The 22,151-nt window shown below is 41.8% G+C and overlaps 1 protein-coding gene across 3 annotated transcripts in view; it reads right to left on the reverse strand.

Moving 5' to 3' along the window:
- CBFB (core-binding factor subunit beta) overlaps nt 1-17,739 on the reverse strand; it is a 35,461-nt gene extending 17,722 nt beyond the window's left edge. For 2 of the 3 annotated variants that reach the window (XM_066557301.1, XM_066557302.1), the window contains exons 1-3: nt 17,637-17,739; nt 17,329-17,415; nt 12,811-12,927 (exon numbers count right to left, since the gene is read on the reverse strand). In XM_066557301.1, the coding sequence (XP_066413398.1) occupies nt 12,811-12,927; nt 17,329-17,415; nt 17,637-17,714 (282 nt within the window). In that variant the 5' untranslated portion in view covers nt 17,715-17,739. Of the gene's footprint in view, nt 1-12,810; nt 12,928-16,684; nt 16,730-17,328; nt 17,416-17,636 lie in introns of all 3 variants that reach the window. The other variant, XM_066557303.1, reaches the window with a different exon arrangement.
- Between the last annotated feature and the right edge of the window lie 4,412 nt (nt 17,740-22,151).

Here is a 22,151-nt window from a genome sequence, read left to right on the forward strand (position 1 = left end):
AGTACTCAAAGTAATGCCACAAGGGAACTTAAAAAGAAGCAAATACAAAACTACATGAGTTTGACTTGTTATACTTCATAATATCCCTCTTAAACAAAGCAGAGTCACAGTAAAATTACCTGAATTGTACAGAAAAGAAAAAAAAAGTTAGAAAAAAAAAATCAATCTTCAATAGTTATTTCAGCCTACTTAGCAAGTCAAAACCTCTCATGGGACAGGAGTTTGTCCATGTTGAATCACCAGAGAGGCAAACCTGCACACACACCTGCATCCACTTCAGATTTTGTCCACTGAATATGAATTTGGTAACTGACAAGACTACTTAGACATTCCAAATCCATCTGAGTTGTTTTTCAGCCTTCAGGAGCAGCTGGAGCTCAGCTAGGTAGGGAACTTTCAGACAGTGCCTCTCCAACAGTTCTAAATTAATCCTCTGGCAAATCCTCATCAAAGCGTAATTGATGTTTAGCACCATAACGCATTTCAAAGCGCCCCCACTGTGCCTGCTTGCTCAGTTCCACACTTACCAGCTAAGGTCACTCAAGTGAAAAAAGAGAGGGCTCCAGGAGGCACAGAGGAAGGGAAGCCCCCCTCATGCAAAGGCTGTGCTGGCAGAATTAAGCACTGAACAACATGAAAGGCAACCCATGACTGGAAAACAGGGAGCAAATAACATGGATTGAACTGACAAACAAGTAATGTTATTTGCCAAAGAAAACAAACATTTGATCTCCAAAGCCTGATTTTTACAACTTATCACACTTTGGTATGAAGTGACACAGCTTCAGACCTTTTAATTAGTACAACATGCAGCAGCTCAATAATGAAGCGATAAATGTTATTTGTTAGAGCAGCTCTTCTTCCCACCAGCACTTCTACTGCAGGCTCTCTGCTAAGAGCACAGCCTGGTTTTCTGTGCCTGCACTCACAGCTCATCTGAGAGAGTCATCACAGCCCAGCCTTGCGTGGGGACAGCACACTGTGGGGACAGCACACCGTGGGGACAGCACACCAGGCACATCCACCGGCCAACAGCCTCTGCAAGCAGAGGTGTCAGAACCACCATGAGTAAGATGTGGACTACCAGGAAACCACCTCCCACAGCCCTCATTTCAAGATTAAACATTTCAAACATACAAAGTACACTGCAGCCCTTCAGCACAATCTTCACCCATTAATCTCACAAGAAACAAGTGAAGGATACAGCATCCATTTAATAGATGCATTTAATTAGTTGAGAAGTGAAAGACAGTTAAAAGAGGCTATTAGAACTGTCATTCTCTTCTAAGGCAAATGAAGAATAATTCAAGAGAGGAAATAAAAAGGCAGCATAAGATAATCATGGGTCTGTAAAGACAAAAAAGCTTGTACTCCAATGCTGGTTATGTTATACATGAGCAAACAAGCACTTTGCTGACTTCCACTTAGGGTTTATCTCTTGCTCAACCTCCCCTATCCTTCTGGCCCACAACAGCAGCCTAGGACATCAAAAGTTACACAGGCCTTCCCACAGATGTCAAAACTCAGCTTTCCAAGTTGTCCAGGAATACTTTCTGTTTGTTTCTTTGATAAGGAATATTATGGTGCCACTAACCCGTTTCAGTGGCCATTCAGCTGCCTTGGTCACTGCAGCTGCCAGTGCCTGACACACAAACTTCCTGCCTCAGTGCAACAGCAGGTAGCTCAGAGACAGCTGCTGAGGCTCAGTGATGCCTCATGCATCACCTGGAAGCCCAAGCAGTGCTGCAAATGCTATGAAAGCCTTCAGAAGTCAAAGGGGAAACAAGTTGACAGAGCTGATGTGATTCCTGATCCCTCCAATCTGCCCTGAGCACGCCGGCCAGCAGCTGAGCTGCTGACACAGCAGCCTGGGAACCTCTGGCATGCAGCCTGACCTTTCCAGATGAAGCAGTCTGCCCTTGCTCCTGAATCAGAGCCCTGGAAGCCTTGCACCACCAGATTCAGGAGGTCTTCAAAACTCTGATAAACAAACATTTTTCACTACTGAAAGCATGAATTCGTTCTCAAGATATTCTGAGTTTTGAAATTACCACACAATCATTCAAACGTAGGAATCATTCATCTTGAAACCCCATGAGCTTATGCAGGAACTTTTCTCTCATTAAAACACAATAATGCATACTGGTACTTTCTAATTTATTTTAGAGAAAGGAATTTAAACTCCTTTTCCCCCCTCTCCTCTTTCAGGAAAATGGAAACCACCTAAGATTATAGCCAAAAACGTTTAACCACATATTTCCTTCTTTTCAGATAAAGCCATGTTGGTTCCCTTTCAACTTCTGAACTTAACAGAATTATTAATAAATTACTGCTCTGTCTGTGAATACATTATCTATTATGGCACCTTAAAATCCAGCAAAGTGGTCTTCTAAAAAATTTCTGAATTGTCTACTCTGAAAATTGCCTCAAGACAGTGATGGTAGAAGACCAAGGGCAAAAGTTGCATTATTTCTAAAAAGACCCAAAATTCCCCCCCTTCCTAATATTATAGAAGTAGATAAAAACATGTCTTTGTTAGAACAACTCTTTCAAAGTCTTATGCTAACCCCAGATTACCTGCATTTAAATCATTTTGTAAATCCTCCACACACCTATGGGTACTTTTTGTAATAATGCCTGGCAGAGTGCTGTAAAATTCAAGAGACAGGTGAAAAGCACTACAGAACAGAAGGAAGGAGAAGCTGGAAGTCTGGCAATTATCAAATTCATATTCAGTGGACAAATTTAATGCTACACAAAGAAACATATTATAGGGACATAAAAGAGGAAAAGCTAAATTATGCAGCAGTCTCTGTTCAGAATACAGTCCATCCTATAAACCAAAGGAAGTATGGTTTTTCTGCTACTGACAGTGAACAGTTGTGTAAATAAGTTAAGAATCTTTGTACACATATTGAAGGATGAAAGTTCTCTCATTTTGTACCCTTATTTTCCACACACCGGCACAGCCAAAGCTTTGTTAGACTAGGAGACCTAAGCAAACTGTCACATACTGAAATATGTCATTTTTACTAGCTTATAGCAGCTAAATTTTTGTTCAGGTGGCTATTACAGAACTAATTTCATCTCAAATGACATCTTCCATTTCAAATTCCTACTACAGATCAAAGTAGCATTAGAATTTTTTAATGAGAAACACAGACATGTTACTTTTACATTGGAAACAGGCTTTTAGTATTAGAACAAATATTCTGCTTGCTGACTGAACAAGCAGCGAGAGCAAACACTTTTATCTCCGGGCAGATTATCTGGACAGAGGACAAACAGCACCGTAAACACACAGACTTGAGAAGGTGCTGCATGAATAGGCTTAGCTGGGCTCTAAGTTGTTGAGCTGTGTTTGTGCTTCCTCGGCCTCCCACTGGCTTGTTCTCAAAGACCTCCGTGCCACACCTTCAACATTTAGTGTATCTCACCTTCCCTTTTGTGTTCTTTCAACTAATCTGTTGTTTCTTTTCATCTGCATTTAAATGAACAACCTTCTCCCCCAACTCCAATTAACTGGGAGTTCTCTCTGTTGTTAAGAACAGGCAGGGACATGGCTCCTGTACCACCATTCATTCATATTTTAAAATCCAAACTAATTACTTTTTAAGAAGCTACTGTATTTTAGCACAAGACAAAACCTCGGTTTCACATCCTATTTTAGTCATCTAGTAAACCTTTATCTCACACCAGCAGAGTATTTAACTGATCTGCTGGAGGAATGCTATCTGTATGCTCCATCCACACATCCTGCAGTTACAGAAAATGCTCCTTCTCCTACAGCAACCAAGCCATTTCCTCCCCCAGCGATTGCACACAGTTCTCACCACCCACCAACTCATGAATCAGCAGGCTCTCAACAGCCAGCGCCACCGAGGAGATCAACTTCACCCCCCAGGAAACACCAGTCCCCAGTGAAGTGGTGCAGTCCCCTCCCTTGTGTTTTCATTTTCCCAGCCCACTGGAGCAGAATGCATTCTTCCAGAAGAGGCTCAGCTCTGACTCACCCTGTGCCTCATCACGCACACATCTGCCCATTCATAACGGGCTGCCCCCTCGGCTGAGCCACGGCCATCCATCCATCCATCCCACTTCTGATCCCACCTTCCCCTGAATCATACCCCACTTTTAAACACTTCAACTGCATTCTCCCTGGTGATTTCATATGTGAAACACTGACCACTAAGAAAGAAACAGCTTTGAACACAAGAAAGAAAAGTGTTAAATGGGGTAAGGCTAACCTATCGTTCCAGCTTCTCTTGGCATTCTGCATACACTAGCAAGTAAAAGAAAACAACCTGTACAAAATGTTTCAATAAAAAATTATGTATTCAACTGTTTCCTTTAACAGCAACAGTATATGATAATTTACAGGGTTTCATAATTAAAATGCTGTGATCTTGCCACAGGGATGTGGCGCGACCGCTCTGAAAGGTAAAGTGCATCAGTCCCATCCCAGTGTTCCCCTCACAATACAAAGACTCACTCTCATATCACAGAGGGGGCAAAGCATGAGAGAGGAAGGAATCCATGAAATGCAAAAAAAAAAAAAAAGAGAAAAAAGCAAAAAAAGCTTTTCTAAAACTTTGCAAAAGAACCTATACACGAAAATCCTCAACTATTTGGGGAACAAAACAGAACAGTAACTTCACTAGTATAACACCAACTGAAGTCACAGCAAAAGCTGATAACCTCATACTATTTCAGATATTGATCATTGGTTTATAAGAAACTAATGACAAGCAACCAGCATTTATCTGACTTCCAAAGTTTGACTCTCTTATGCTAACTCTGCAACATAATTTAAACTGGAATGAAATATAAATAGAAACAGCCAAAAATAAGCCCATTTAGAAAGTGACTATGAGTAAAATAAGACTTTTTAGTGCTTTAAATTTGTATCAATCTTTCTGTCTTATCCCTTAAAACATATTATTCCTTCTTCGAACACACAAAGAAAACATCTTCTATTTTAAAAGCTGCATCTTGGAATTTCTTCCATTATATGAGAATGAGGTTTTGTTAAAATTCAAACCTTACACTCTTCTGCAAAAATGTATGGGAATTGATACTTTCTGACCAAACAAGAGCCTTTCCTAAACACTTGTGCATAAATGACCCAATTGTGGCTTTCAAGATGAATACAGCTTCGAGTTCCTCAAGGGTGGCACCCATGGCACAGGTGTGCCACACCACCACCACCAGCAGGCCCGTGCTGTTTCCTGAGCAGCTGCCAAGGTGGGACTCCTGGGACAGCACTGGCCAGGCCAGGAGCCCTGCCCAGGGACACCTCCTTGGGCCTAGCACCACCCTTTCTCTGCCTGGGACCCGTTCCTCCAGCTCTGCTTCCTTGTGATCACACACAGACATTTCACCTGCAGCTGAGGAAAGAATGCACTCCAATTCAGAACTAGAAAAACACCTCAGAACATAATACAATTTTCAACTTCATAGCAAAACCTGATGGTCAGATATTACTTTGTTCAATTTTCAAATATGCTTCTGTAAGTCACCAGGTTTTACTACAAATATCAGTAAACACTGAGATGCAACAGAGTCCATTTTTACCTCTCTCAACATGCTTTGTGTACTGAAATACTACGGGGGGGGGGGGGGCGGGTGTGGTTTCTAAAACGTCAAAAGGAATAGCTGAAGAATTTTCCTAACCTTTCTGGAGAGTCAGAATTTACAAGTCCCCTGTAGAAAACCTGGTATTTTTATGGTTTTTTGGTTGGTTGCATTTGTTAGGTTTTTTTCTGCATAGTTAGCTCAACTATGTAATCATGACTCCTTTTCAAAAGCAGATCAATGTTTCATTAAATTATGCAGGTTGCTATTTCACTTAACTAAAAACCAAGTCTCTAACTAAGAACAGATATGAAGCAGTAAGGATGTCAGAACAAATGTGATTAAAATCTGTGGAGCATTTTATTCCTGGATTAAGATCACTGGTCAGTACGTATGCTTAGAAAAAAAATACTAAAATGTTACTGCACAGAAATTATACTCATCATCTAATAACCAAGTCTCCAGATACAGTTCATCATTCCAAATGCTGCAATTTTTCAACTAAGCAGAAAACATGAACCAGACTTGACCAAAACCACCAAAAAAGCCCCAGTACAAAGCAAAAAGTAGACGGCTTCTAGTTTTCACATTGTCACTACAGAAGGGACTCCCAAAGAGAAATGCACGTCATGCTCAGGCTCTATCCATTTGCCTTCAAAACACAAAACCAACCACAGAGCTGGAACTGAAAATCAACAAAAATGCAAGGAGCATAACAAGAAAAATCTGAAAGGCAAATATATGCTGGGGTTTTCCCCTGTGAAACTTTACAGGGTCTTTTATCTGCCTGTCTTTACACTAAATTCTGCAAGAGAGAGATGGCTGGATTTTAAACCTATACTCCCTTTTAATGGAGAGGGCATGCATTTAAAAAAGACCCATTTTTTCTTGCAACAATTAAAAAGAATAATGCTTTTGCAGCAAAATATTGCCAGGAGATTGCTGCTGGTTTTGCAGCTCCAAGTACACATGCATGCCTCCGCTCACAAACTCAGTAACTAACAGACACATTTTCTGCCACGTTGACAGAATATTTTCCAGACAAATTTCAAAATTGGTTGTGAAATTTGTTCTTTTCAAGCTTTCAGAAAATCACAGAGCAAAAATCAGTTACAACTAGCAACTGCAACAGAGGATTAGAAAGAGAGGTTTATCTAAAACACATCACCTGCCCACCATGCTGCCTGGGTGCAAATAAACAGCCTGCTAATCCCCTTTTGGACTGAAAATTCAAAACAAATAATGCAAATATACTCAATGACACAAAAGAGAGGTTATCTGATTTTGACAATATGGGCAAGCAGGTAATAAAAACATCCAGGAACTGACCCTGACCCAAGCAAGAGAGGGGCAAGAAAAGCTGTTTCCTCTACCCTTTAGCTTTCATTGCCTTCTTGAGCACTCCAACAGCCTCACCCTTCCCCTTAAGCAGGATTCAAGTCTGGAAAAAACTGTTCAAACATTTGCTCAACAAGTAGTGCTGCATTAAGGCTTAAAATAATGTTAGTAGCTTTTTGTCTTTTGTATACTATAACAACTGTTCAGCTTTCATCATTCAATAAAATTTCACAGTGTCATAATTATTCTGTAGAAAACTATCAGCTTCTGCAGAGAACATCCTTTGCAATGACTGGAAATTGTCCTTAACAGAGTAACATCAAACTTGCAATTATGCAAGCTAATGAGCTCATTTCATTACTTGTGCTTTGGACAATAAAGCTTGAAGAACCATTTCAGTAGCTTTCAGAAAATGACAGTTTCTTGAAGCAAATGTTCCATGATCTTTTGGAATTTTTCTTATTTTTAATATGAATTATTAAGTGATTTTCAGAAAGAAGCAGACATGCTCAACAATAACTCTCTTACTTTTGTCATTCATTTATAAGAAGAGGAAAGAAGCATAATATTAGCAACTTTCCTTAGTAAGTGGAGACTGATATGCAAACAAGAGAATTCAACAATCCAAATGTCTGGACTTCTTCCAGCATCTATGCTGCAGAGATCTCAAGTACTGCTTTCATCCACACACCACTCATCTGTCCTTATATATAGCTGCTTCCCAAATGCAAAATTTAGCTCACTAACTCCAATTTTGTTCCTCTTCTGGGAAACTTTAGGATGATGACATGGGTATATTTGAAATCTTGTCTATACAACTCAAACAAGTGCATTTAAGCCACTGGAAAGAGTTCAAGGTAGTATGACTGAATAACTGCTTTATAATACATAATAAAGGCTAAGCAGGAGCAGGTTTACTGACAGCAGCCCTGAAGTGCTTGCACAGCCGTGCTGCAAGCACTGCTCCCAAGCATTGTTTCAAAATGGCATCGGCACTGCCTGCACTGTGTCACAGGGACGAGCCCGTGGGCAGTCCCAAAAGGATTTTGGAGGACTGGGGGCTGAAAGGATTCCAGGGGAAAGGCTGTGGCTCCTTGTCACATGAGAGGTGCCTGGGGTGACTCACACTCCAGTGGCAGAGGGCACTGAGGATAAATCACTCTGCAGGAACAACTGTCCAAACCCAGCCAGGGGTTGCCTGCCAGGACAACATGTCCAGTCTACGTCCTCTAAAGATTTCTCTCCTCAAAATCCAAGTTCTAACTGTTCACAGTGTATAAACGGTATGCACATAGAGGCATCTCCTGACTGTGAGGTAAAGTGAATAAGCACAGGTACACTATGACTGTGGCTTCAGACAGAGTTTGGATTAAACAGCTCTCCTCTATGCAACAGCAGCTCATAAGGAAGAACACTTTCAAGTATCTAGACAAAAAAAAGAGAAAAAGTTTCACTCTCCTCTAAAGCAAAAATGGGTTTAGGAGCATAAACAAAGGATGTTGCTGGGAAAAATACTAGAAAGCAAAAGAAACAGAGAAGTTTCTGCCAGCTAAAGGACTCTTAAGCAAAAACACAAAAATTCTACAATCACAAGCATCTATAGAAAACCAGTATTTCACTCAAACCATATAGATGATCCTGGATGAAAACTGATCAAGGGGATCATCAAGAAAAGTGGATTCTTCTCATTCACAAAGCCTTTACAAGATTCCCACCAAGCAATTCCAAGGAAAAAAAAAAAAAAAAAAAATCAATCTCTTTAGCCAGGCTGGGTACAAACTGGATACACCACCAAACCCATTTGTCTGCTGTGAGAATAACCACACACTGACCTCCTTGTTTAAAGCTCACAGAAAAGCCTGAGAAAGATCAAAAGCAAGAACAGTGATGTGGGTTTCACCAGGACAACACCACTTCCCTTGGCTGGAGCAGGCAAAAGTAAATCGAAGGCTCTGAGCACACAGACAGCCCAGCAGCTGGTGCCCCTTCCCTGACCACCTGCTGCTCCTCACAGAAGGACCTCTCCCAGCTACCACAAGGCTTTGGGGTCATCACATACCCAAAAAGGTATGAACAGGAGGGTAACAATTGTTTAAGACTGCTCAGGAAAAGTGGAAAGCTGGTTCTATTGGCTGCCATTTGAATAGGTGCTGTATTTTAATAAAAACTATTTTTCATTACACTTCTGTTCCTGCTGTAACACTCGCAGCATAACAAAGATTTTTTTTTAATATTCATCCAAGCAGTTAACACCAACTTAAAGCAAAATAAAATCTAGTTTTGACAAAAAACTGTGCAAGTAGAAAGTCAGCATCTTTAGGAAGAAAACTGAAAATCTTTAGTTATGGCTAGAACAAAGTTAGTGGTTAATGAGTAGAAATCCTAGCCACATCACATGTGGCACAGCAGGCAATCTGAATCAATTTAAATCCTGTCTGATGTGCTTTCCTCCAAAGCTGCAGAGTTCATGGTGTATTAGAGTGAGATAAACCCGTGTGGAAGACTCTGGTTTACGAGCAGCTGCCACCAAAAAACAGACAGGAAGTAAAGCTGCACTAGAATGAGATGGAGAATTTTATTATAAAGGGGAGGGGAAGTAAAACAACTTCACAGACCTCATCAGTGACTGGTATTTAAACAGTGAAAAAGAATATCTGAGAACTAATATTCTTTCCAGTAAGAAAGAGTGGATCTAAAGAAACATCTTGAATAAGATATGAAAACTTATCTTACTCTAAGAAGTAAGCATACAAAATGTATCATGCAAAGAAAGTTGATCAGACAGTTCTTAACGAAACAAAGGGACTTGGAAAAATACTAGATTTTAAGAAGTGCTGAAGTCCATACACAGCTCAGCCTTAAGTTCATATGTCATCAGTACAAAACTGAAATAAAAATTACAGAATTTCTTTAATCACAATAAAACTAGCCTAAGTCATAAATGATACCAGAAAACCAAGGTGAAAATAAAGCTCTCCATTTAATTGCAAGGTTTAATTAACTAATATTTCAGGCAATACATTAGACTACTACACTGCCTGTCTTTCAATTTCTTAACATCTATTCATTTATTCTTTACCAAAAAACAAATAAAAACACTCTGGACATTAGCTAACAACACAGATGATCAGAAAGCCCTGGTATGGTTCAACTCCCCAGAACCAGGACACACACTGCATCTGACACACCCCACACACACCCACAATCCCAATGAAATACAATGTTCCATCATTTTTACGATCTAGGGACCTATTTTTAGTGCTGCTTTTTCTTCTACTATGACAAACCTGAAAAATTGCTCAAATACACAATTAAATTTGCTGCAGGTCAAAGGCAGCACAGAATGCTAAAGTTATCTCAAAAAAAATGTAAACTTGAGTTTAAAATGAGCAGAAACATTAAGCATACAGTGAGCCATCCAATTTTTGGATTAATGAAGACAGGGTATCCACCAGAGGCCTACCCACCCATTGTGAACATCAGATGCATCAAATTAAAAGGCAAATTAAGCATATTAAAAAAACCCCTTCAGTTAAGAAATACCAGATTGAAAAACCTCAAGCCTATGAAGTATGTATTTGCAGAATCCCAGCTTTCACAAGAGTGTTGCTCTTTCTAAAATTCAATCACTTAAGCAGCAATTCTAGCAGATGCTGCACTGGTAGCTTTGTCAATCTCTGTACAAAACTGCTTTAGCACAATAGTGACATACTTCAAATCTGGATAAACTATTTTGGGCCATCATTGTTTAGCCAAACACCGAAGCAGAATTCCAGAATAAAAATATTCTAATGTTGGTAAGTTTATCTACATTCTAGATCTCAAACTAATGCTTAAGATAATTATTAACTGACAGCTTCCCCCTTAGCCTTTTTTTATTCATATAATTAAAAACATGCCTCACTGGCATAAATCCAGTGATGAACAAACACACATTATGCACTGCCTCAAGAATCAAAGCTCATAAAACAATGTTGCACAGAGCTACAAAAATCACATGGTTTTAAGGGACTGCTGAAGCCTGTGAAAGAAATTCTTAATTAAGCCAAATGACAAAAATCTAGAGAGAACAATCTCAGACAATTCATATGAAAGGCTTGAACTGTTTCCGCTGATAACATAAAACATTCTCCCACTGCTCGTTCCTCTGCTCCAATCATGGGAGTGGCTGACTTTCAGAGCACTTTAATTCTGTGCAGAGCACAGTGATTTACACAAGTGAGGGCTGATTACAACAGTGAATTTGTGATTTGCTCATATCAGAGCATAGCATTATTCCCATTTATCTGTCTGTCCACCTCTAGCCTCATTCAGAGGAATTCTTCTAAATATTTCAGTGAAGCAGTCTAGAATTTACTGTAAACACACATAAAAGAAGGAGTGGCATTCATTAATGAGGCTCATGTTCTATTTTAATATCCAGCATACCTACCATGCTCTTACATGATTAAGACAACACAAGAAAATGGATGAAGTAGTTCAGTACTTTAAGAATTCATTCAGAGAAAACAAAGTTAAAAAAAATCATAGGAGTAAATAAAATTAGTTTTGAACTGGCAAGAAGAGAGACTTCAGTCTTCTTACACATTACAAGAAAAATTCCTCATTCAATTGTGAGCCAGAATCAATATTTTTCAGTAAGAGCCAGATTCAATTCAGTTTCCTTAGTAAAGCAGTCAGTACCCAGACAGCCAACTTCACTTCTCCCCCAATTTGTCAAACTTCTGCAAGCCTCACAGGACTAAATGGAAAACAATTTTTTCCAAAAAAACTCATTAACTTGAATTCCACATACCATAACTGCCCTCAGGAATTTTTTTTTCTTCCAATCAAATTTTCCCACTATAGGAAATATTTATCTTCCACCTAGCAGCATTTAAAAGACCCAATATGCCATTAAACCTGAATATGCTTCAAGTATTTCCTCCAGCCTGGTAGGCTTGGTAGCATTGGTTTCTTGTTACAAGGGCAGGTAAAAAAAATGTAGGCAAAAGGAAGGATTTTGTAGTCCATTAAAAGTTTTTAAAAATAAAAAAAATACACAAAAATTAGCCTGAAACAGAGAAACTATGAGGGCTTAAGTGCTGGTATACACCCACTGAAGAGAGTTCTGAAGAAAGTCTCCTATTGAATCCAGTGATCTTTGGATCAGTCCCAGAGCACCCACAGGAGCACAGATAAGAGACAGCATCTATATTTTAAAGGCATGTTTTTCCTGTAAAACCAAACCAGCTGTAGGTGATTTCAGTAACTTTATTCTGATGAGACTAAGCAAGGTTTCTGACTTTAAATCTAATACAGCTTCACAGTAATCATCACTGCCACTAGGGAATTTGAGCTTTCAATATCAGCCTATGGGACAACCACCTCAGAAAAAAGAGATTCAGAAATCAATTCTGAAAGTGGTGATGCTGCTTCTAGATTGTAGCTGATGGTGAAACTGAGAAAAAGATTCATTCCACTTAGAGCACACTGACTGCTTGCTGTACCAACTGGCATCCAAAGACACAACGAAATAACCTGCTGAAAATGCAAATTTTCATTAGTCTACCACAATTCATTGGCCAAAGTCTAATTTCTTCAGAAGCACCTACACAACACCAAATTTAGACTGTTCCCCAAAATTTTATCATAGCATGACAGTAGAAATATTTCAAAATAATGCAAAGTCAGCAGTACTGCCCACATTTCCCAATTCTTCCATTTGCCTAAACATCACCATGCTTTAAAACAAAGCAATATTTTATCTTACCATCTTTCACGTGCACTCACATCACTACCTACCTGCATGGAGGTGTGAAATATTACAAATCTCACATCATACGTTCAGTCCATAGGAGTAAGACCATAAGCACAACAACAAAAAAATTCTTTCAATTTCAACAATTTCCTCCTTACCTTGCCTCCTTCTCTTTCAAAGTCAACATATTCCCGGGTCGGTGTCTGTCGCTGCTCCCCCTGCCAGCTGGCCGGAAAAAACTGGAGAGACAGATTGGTTCCTGTGGCCACAAAAGCCTTTTAGAAAAATCAATACAAACAGGATCAGGGAGCAAGACATTACATAAATTATGCAGGCAGTCATTTATTTTTACATCAGTTTATGTCTTAAGCCAGGCAGCACAGAGAATACTTAAAGTCAAAAACATGCACTCATCATTTTTCTTAAGTATTAAGTTACAAACATCTGATTCCATTTTGACAACATTTGCCATTGGCTGCTTCGGATATAAAATACAACATGGAATCAATACTTCTTTCAAATCAGTTTTGCTGACATTAGAATCTGTCCTTTCAGTTCTGTCTGGATACCCTGCACCAACTTAGTACCTGCAACGTTAAAAACTGCCCATGCTTTTCAAAGAGGCTGCCTATCTCTAATAGTACTGCTGAAGGAAAATTAACTCCTTAGACCCATTACTAAGGACAACTGTTTTTGACAGAAAAGGATTTGTTTCCTTTCACAATCTAATTATACCTAGAGAGACACTTAACTGAAGGATAAATATTCCTATTTTATCATCTGCTGGCATGCAGCATCAATACACAGTTCAATCAAGCTGCACAGGACAAAGTCCTCATGCCACATTAAGACACCAGTGATACCCAGATCAGCAGATGCTGTGTCAGTGAGAAAAGACAACTGTAGGAATTCCTCTCAGCTGCAGCCCTTTGTAAAATCATTAAAGGGACTGACCTGAAACTATTAGGAAAAGCACGCATTGCTTTCAAGCAAACAATTTTCTACAATTTCAAATGAAAATGGGATTCCGTTTTCTTTATAAACTCCCTGTATTTGTTAATATATCTTAACTCCAAGTGATGACGAGTACTGCAATTCCTGGACATTAAATAAAAAATTATTTTTGCAAGCAGAAGTCAGATTCACAGTAGTTATAGTTTTCTCTGGTGCAGGTGAGCATGCTGTCCTGTAAGCATGTGAATACTCACACAGGCTCACAGCATACCACTCCTATCAAAATCCCAGGGTTAAACACAATTTGTTGCAATCAAACAACAGTTTTTATTACCATGATCACTCAGATTTAAATGGCCATTAATCTAGAATATAGTTTTTCTTAAAAGCTATATAACTTATACTTTAACAGTTGGAATTTCCTGACAAGCAGATTTCTTTCAAGCAACCCAGAATTCAGACACTTCACGGCATAACTGTACTGCTACCTGTGACACTATAGCTACATGTTATTTAAGATAGTTCCAGTCATGGACTGCACCACTGTCACAGGATTAATACCTCCCATTTTGAAAGTAGAAGTACTTTGTCTTGGCTCTTCCCCCCTCCACCAAGGGAGACTAATGCTCTGCAATCAGTTTTGGTTCCAGGCTATTCTTAAAAACGGATTTTAAAATTTTTGTTGCTGTTTTTGTTTGCTTGTTTTGTCTCCTGTAAGCACATTCTCAACATCATTAAAATTAACAAACCAGTCCTAGTAATGGCAGAAGAATACTGTTTTGGTGCATTAATATTTGTTTGCAAAGACAAACATTTTAATCCACGTAACAGAAGTTTCATCAAGGCTACACTTGCACAAATAGGAGGCATCAAATCTGTCAGAGCTACAGACCATCATTATCAGGCTCACTACCTCCTATTACCGCTTTGCTTTAGCAAAGGATGCTATTTAGTATCAATAAAAGAAAATATATCCATCTCCAAATATTTGTGGCTCTGAGTCTTCACCATTTGGTCTGCTCAAGGACTGTTTTCCTACCCCCGAGCATCTCTAGTAAATATGTGTTTTATACTCCTTAATTTATACATTTCAAATATCAAGGAGTGAGAGCTTTGAGAGCAAACCAGCTGACCACTGAAGCTCTATGGACCAGTCCAGTTCTGGGCACTGGGTCAAAAGGACTGTACTTGCTTTCTGGGAAACCCAGCAAGACAGTGAAGTGCCCCTGCCTTCCTGCTTCCACCCCCAATGTGTGCTAGAGGGCCATGAAAACAGGGAGAAAATATCAAAGAAAAGAAGATGATAAAAGTACACAAATTCCACATCCTCATACAGTCAGGCAGGCACCATTTAAACCATGAAAAGCTATGTAGATATTTGTTCTCTGGATTTTTGAAGCCTGTTCCCTCCCTTTGAAGAGACAAAACCATCCAGTTAAAGTACCCATATGCTTCTTAAATCAAATCACAGGTCAATACTGAAAAACTCGAGAACAGTCCTGCTAATAACCACATAAAACTACGTGGAAGCCATTAATTTCCACCAAATAACAAACAAATTAAATAAAAAATAACAATAATGATTAAAAAAAAAATCACACCACTAGTTTGGTTTTAAACTTGAAAGTAAGAAAACTCTAGTTTTGTCTGCAGAGCCTTTTAAAGATCAGTCTGAAAAGCTATCAGACATTTATGCCACAAATTTTGCAAAAGGCTTATCAGGTAGTACAAGGGCGACCTGACCCACACACAGACAACGTAAATACAAGTACCTTCCAAAGCAAACCAAACATGTGAGGTTATTTAAGTTATCAAAGCATTGCCAGTAAACATGAAATCTTATTCAATACACTTCACATTTACTTCTCAGTAATATTGCTAATTATTTCCTTTATTCAATCAAGAGCTATTTGACACACGTAACCAACAACTTACTGCCGGCTCTACATTAAATCCCTGAGCTGTTCTCTGGGGTTTTTTTTCTGCTTCAAAATATGTAAGGTCATTTGCAAAGGCTCCCTTTGGAGATAAAAGAATAAATCCTTGATGTCTGGAAAAACATTCAAGACCAAAAAAAAAGAAGTAAAATTACTAGCTCTTTTTAACATCAGTCATTACATACAGTACATTTCTAAATAAACCTGACTACTCATGCCCTGTTCACAAAACAAAACCAGATGTTTCAGATGAAGAAATATAGAGCCCGTTTTATAATTAAGTAGAGTGAAAATATGTAGAACATGCATCACTGCTTGCTTCCAAGGGATGAAGTTCTGGCAAAAAAAGGCAGCAGCAGGCACAGAAGTAAAACGGTGGAACTACAATGATTTCCCATTTATATAAATAACTGCACAGGCTGCATTAGAAAGCTAGTTATAAGCTACATGGTCATTTTGTTCTTTAGGCAGGGATTTGGGTATATGATGCACTTTCACCTGTACAGGAACTTCCAATGCTAGCAAACTATGTCTTCCTTACCTACCCATTGTTTCCCTGGTGTTTTCTTAAAGGAAGCAAACATGGACAAAGAAAAATGAATACCAAAAAAATAGTAAAATTAAGAACCTGTCTACAGGAGGCCTCTTGTAAAATAATATTACAGGTTCTAAAACAAGAGATAACAAGCAGAGATTAGATTTAGCTAAAATAAAGTTATTCAGTAAAAGGTAGCTGTGTTCTTGAGTGTGTATCCTTTTACTGACAAAAGCAAAAGAACAAGATCAGTTACAGTAACTGGTATTCAAGTATTTTTTGGATGTGCATAAGAATAATTTCATTGTGAACTGACTGGCAGTATGTATGCTATGTGAAATTAAAGAATGTTCGTAAAAGCAAACTTGGTGGAAGTGGGGTTTGTTTTCTATTTTACCTTATCGTTCACTACATACTGTAAATGAAAAAGAGGTTACTTCTGCATTTTAATTGTAGGGTTACAAACTTAACAATGCTATGGAATACTAATTCTATAGAAGCAACCTACAGCAGAATTCAAACCAGGAAATAGTCAGTTCTTGATTACTCTGAGCCATACTTCACCTCACTTCTTATTTCAGAGGGCGACAGTAGTCTGTAACTAACCTTAATGAATGAGAAAAACGGAGCTGAAGTTGCAAGTTTCAAAGCCTAATTTTAAAAGCCTTTGATTTAGTTCACAAATACATCAAACAGCTCACTCAGGACTTTAAGCAAGCGCCTTCTGAACAATGTTACTCATTTCTCAAAGCTACTGTTTCCGGAAAGAAAAAAAAAAAAAAAAAAAAGAGAAGAAAAGAAAAAAAGCTGAATATTGAAACAAGCAGCTCGTAGCTGTAGCACGTGCCCAGGGAAGGAGAGCAGCCCGTTCCCACTGCCGGGGCTTTTCCTTCCTTCCTTCCCTGTCACCCCGGCGCTCCGGACAACCGCTGTCCCCGCTCGGGAGCGAGCCGACACCTCCGACTGCAAAGGCGCTATTCCGAAGGCTGACAGAAATGCCGCCTGCCCACCAAAACCTCCTTTCCCTCGGCGTTTGAAAGGCAGCCGATGTCATTCCCCTCCTTCAGGAAAACTCTCCTTCACGGCACGGCCCCGACCGGCCGCAGGCACCGTCCCGGCCCCGAGCCTTCGGGCTTGGGTATCGCGCAGCGCTCGCTGCCCCGACGGCTTCCCCCAAACTTTTATTTGACGAGCCCAGCGCGGCCCGGCCCGGTGCCGGCGGGCACCGAGGGAAGCGCGGCGCCACTTACGATCTCGGAGCGGCCGTCGCGGCAGGCGTTCTGGAAGCGGGCCTGCCTCTCCTCGTGCGGCCGGTCCCTGAAGCCGGTGTATTTAATCTGCGGGGAACAGGGCGCGCAATCAGGAGGGGCCAATCCCGGCGATAAGGGGGCAGCGGAGTGCACTGACTGCGCCTCCCCGCGCCGCCGGCTCGGCTCCCGCCGCAGCTGAGAGGAGGTGCGGAGCTGCCCCGGCCCCTCCGCGGCCCGCGGAAACTTTACCCACGGCGGGCGGAGGGAGGGAGGGAGGGAGAGAAGGGGGAGCCCCGCCGCCGCCTTACCTCGCACTCGCGGCTCAGCTTCCTGAAGAACTCCTCGTTCTCGAACTTGCTCCGCTGGTCGGGGACAACCCGCGGCATGGTGGTGGGGCCGCCGCCGCCGGCTGCCCTCCTTCCTTCCCTCCCTCCCGCCCGCCCGCCCCGCGCTGTCCCAGCCCCAGCGCTCGCCTCGCCCTTTGTTAGCCCCCGCCGGCGGCGCCCCCCCTTCCCTCCTCCCGTCCCTCCTCCTCCCGCGGCGCACGCAGAGCAGCCGCAGCCGCCGCCGGAGCTCGATGCTGCCGCTGCCGCCGCCGCCCGCTCCCGCCCCCAGCCCGCTCCCTCCCCTCCGACTTCCTCCCGGCTCGTAAACTCGGCCCGAACAGCCGCGCCATTCACAACTCCGCCGCCGCCGCCGCGCATGCGCCGCGCCAGGCGGGAAGCGGGCGAGGGGTGACTCAGAGCCCCTCAGCGTCCCTCGGCCGGGCGCTGGCTCGCCCGCAGCGGGGCCGCTGCGCTCGCTCCCCCGTCACCGCTCTCCCCGTCACCGCGGCTCGGCGCTTTCCGCCTCCCCGCTGCGAGGGGAGCAGCCCCAGCACTGCGGCGGGCACGGAGCGGCCGCCCCCCGTGCCCCGGTGGCGATGGGGAGCGCTGCCCTCACAGCACCTGCTCCGCCGGCCCGCACGGGTGGGGAGCAGGCGGTGGCCGCGCCGCGTCCCCCCGCCTCGAGGGTGGCGGTGAGGATGGGGCAGGTCGGAAGGGACAGCGCTGGCCTCGCACCTCCTCGTCTGGCTCCGTCCCCGAGGCCAGCGTGAAGGCTGGAGGAGCCCAGGGGTGGTCGCAGAGCCCGCCGCCGACAGGAGCCGGCCCGCTGTCCGGCTGCCGCCCCACACGCGGTGCGTCCATCGCTCAGTCCCTCCGCCCGCCCAGCCGCACTGCCCGGGGCGGGGACCCGTTCCCGAGGGGAGCAGGAGCAACCATCACCACCTCAGGATGTGGCTCGGTGTCTTTGAAGTCGTGGTGTCAGTCTAGAGCAAAACCAAAACCCAGCGCTTCGCTGCAGCAGCGCTTGAAAAGTTCACTTTCAGGCTAGAAACACAGCAGCCTGAACTCTTGATTCTTCATGAGCACACATTTTACAGGAGCTAACTCAATCCAAGAGCACTGCAGGACATACATCACCTGCCTCTAAATCTGTTTTTTCATACATACCTACTTTATACCTCGATTCTTCATTGCTGTCTACCACTTCCTCATGAGGGGACGTGGAGGGGCAGACACCTATGTGTTGTCTCTAGCAATTAATGACAGGACCCAAGGAACTGGCCTGAAGTTGTGTCAGGGGAGGTTTAGGTTGGATTTCAGGAAAAGGTTCTTCACCCACAGGGTGGCTGGGCAATGGAACAGGCTGCCCAAGAAAGTGATCACAGCACCAAACCTTACAGAGCTCAAGCAGCGTTTGGACGATGCTCTCAGGCACATAGTGTCTCTTGGGGATGTCCTGTGCAGTTGTAAGAGTTGGATTCTATGTTCCTTGTGGGTCTCTTCCAACTCAATATTCTGGGGTTTTTTTTTTCCTACACCAAGTCCCCCGGGTTTTTAGCAGCTCTGGAGCATCATAAGGATGGCAGCATGAGCCAAAAAGCATATTATGATACCTATTGCCAACATTAAAATATTAGAGCATATTAGGTCTTCTGATAAAGAAATGAGGTTTTCTAACCTCTTAGTATTATAACCTTAACTTTGCACATAGTCATGCAAATTGAAGCCAGCAATGCTAAGGTGAGCCAGAAGACATAATTTGAATCAAGTATGAGCAAAATAATAAAAAAATGAGTGAAGTAACTGTAACCCTTAGCTTTTTGTATACAGACTTCACAGAAAAAAACTTTGGACTTTTCTTCTAAATGTAGAAGATATGCTATGAGAAAATACTTTTCTGATCAATAGGAAAAGTGCAGACAACTGTTTAAACTGTTTCTTCTGATTTTTGGTATGTATTGCAGATATATAAGTAAATCCAGAAGTTAAAAGCGTTAAAAGCATTAAAAGAACTGCTTTAAAAGGGCTTTTTCAATCTGAAAAGAAAATACACCGAGCTTGAAAACATAAAATATTGTGTATTGTCTTGATTCATTTAGATTAATATCAACCCTTAAGTGAAATTTTCGTGAATGTCAGCCACATTTAAAAGGTCCCAAAATAAGACATTTAAAAAAAAATCCATATCACTATTCATCTTACAGCAAGATCAATACCAGGAGCGTAGGCCTGCAGGAGAGCTGCCAAGTTCATAAGGTAGAAATCTGCTCTCTTGACCTCCAATAATCTTTCACTATCCAGTTCTACCTCCTCAGCCCTGAAACTGACTGTGCCTTTTTCCAAACAACAGTTTGCAAAAGAAAAAAAAAATTACCAAGGTCAAAAGCAAGATGAGTGGTTGTAAAGCCCTAAAATAAGAAACAGGAGGTGTAATCACCTAGCAAGTTTTGTGTTTTGACCTTGGCATATATTTTTCAAGACTTTGGAAACAATATCAAGTTTGACTGCTTTCCCCCATGCAGCTCTTTGTTTAACATTTGTCATCCTACAGTTTTCATCTTTCCAAAGTTTTTCTTTTAAATAAAGTGAGTCAATATTATCAGAAAGTCTGTAAGAGATCAGGCACTGCCCATGCTTGTTACCTCAGTTAGTTGATGCAGAAACAGGATAGCAGGAAGGGGTGAGATAGAGCACAGTGACACAGGATCACATTATTCTTCTGAATTTATCCAGTTTCTCTACAGTAAGCTAGCTAAGAGCTTTTGCTCTGAATAATGAATACCTTCTTAGCAAAGGGAACCAATTATTTCATGTTCATATAAAGAAAACAATTATTTTAGACATGTTTTCTCATCAGGAAAAGCTATAAAATCACAGCAGTTCTTCCTTTCTATACTTCTCTCAGCCCCCAGCATTTAACAAGACAATTAGAGTCTTAAAGACAGTGAAGTTCTTATTTTTTTTTCTTCCTAACTAGATGGAGGAGAGGCACACAAAGTAATAATGTCTTTGCTGCAAGAAAGTCTAGAGCATAATTTGCAGTTATTTACCCTGTTTGGCCAGAGTCGCTGGCCACCAGCCAGAGAGTCAACACAGATCAGAGGCAGCTTTGCAGGTGGTAGCTGGGGGACATGAGAGGAAAGCTGAGGTTAACGTGTGAGAGATGGGATGCAATCTCATGGGAATTCTGCAGCTCACCAAACTTTTTTATTTGCTTGTAGCACAACACACCAAAACAAGCTAGAACCTTTTTCCTTGTGCATAACCAAATGCAACTGCTTCCCAAAGGCATCTTGGTGATATCTCCACAAACCATTTCACCCTGGTTCAGGCTGCTCAGATTTTAGTAGGCTTAACTCAGTCTGCAGATCCCTGGTTTGTTGATTCACAAGAACTTAAGCTGTTCATCAGTCTCTGGGTGAGTCACCTCCAGAAAACAGAAATGGTCAAGCTTGTAGGCATGCTGCTCTCTGAATTCTCAGAACAGATCCCTTTCCAAAATAAGATCTAGCATGTTTACAGTGCATTGATAATTGAGACAGAACATCACTGAAGGATTTACGGATGGAATGTTTTTGAGAAAGGGAGCTTTCTTCAAGTTCCAAGTCCTGTTAGGTACTGTTCTTTCTATAACCCTTCTTTGCCACATCTTTAAAGCCTCTGCTTTCCCCTAGGTAGCAGCATTTGATGAGCAACTGCATGGCACTGGTGTTATATTGTTCTCTAGACTCCACACGTGTGAGACACTAATAAGCCAGACTCCTGTGTATCCATTGATCTATGGCAGCTGCAGTATAATCAAACACCAGCATTATGTATGTACAAGCTACTCTGTGATTATAGATCCATTAATAAACTGTTTGCAAGATGTAATTATGCACATTAGGTGTGAAATGCAATCCACTTATGCAAGGTCTGTGCTTATGGGTACTACAAAGCTGGGGGGGGAGAGGGGGGGAAGGGGGAGGAATTGAACAAATTAATTGCTCTTTTGCCCAGACTAATTTTCATTTCCCTGCTACTACAACTGATGCTCCCAGCCAGAATATCTTCATGGGAGTCACCCCACCAGTGGGGGGGAACTGCTGATCAGTTCATGGACCCACAGTCACATGCAGAAATCATCCTGAAATACTGCAACTCACCCCCAGAGCAGCCTTTCATGTTTAGCCTGCATACATCAGCATACAGATTTATCCTATCTGAGGACTCCCAAAATAACCCAAGTGAAGGATGTGGGCAATGAAAAGGACCATGAGCCATCAGAATCAGTTCATGTCTGTGGAAGCACTAAATAAAGTGGAAGCACTTTATGCAGACATGGATGTAGGAACTCCAGAGGCAACAATGTGCAGCTTTGAGGACTTGGCCAAGTCCAAAGTTGATAGCTAAACATCTTACCTAGCACACAGAGATAAGAGCCATACCACAACAGTTAAACAAAACAATCCAATTTTGCATTATGAGTGGGAAGTTGCCTGCTACCACTTAAAAAAC

The sequence above is a fragment of the Molothrus aeneus genome, chromosome 11 (genome assembly GCF_037042795.1).
Source record: "Molothrus aeneus isolate 106 chromosome 11, BPBGC_Maene_1.0, whole genome shotgun sequence".
NCBI lineage: Eukaryota > Metazoa > Chordata > Aves > Passeriformes > Icteridae > Molothrus > Molothrus aeneus.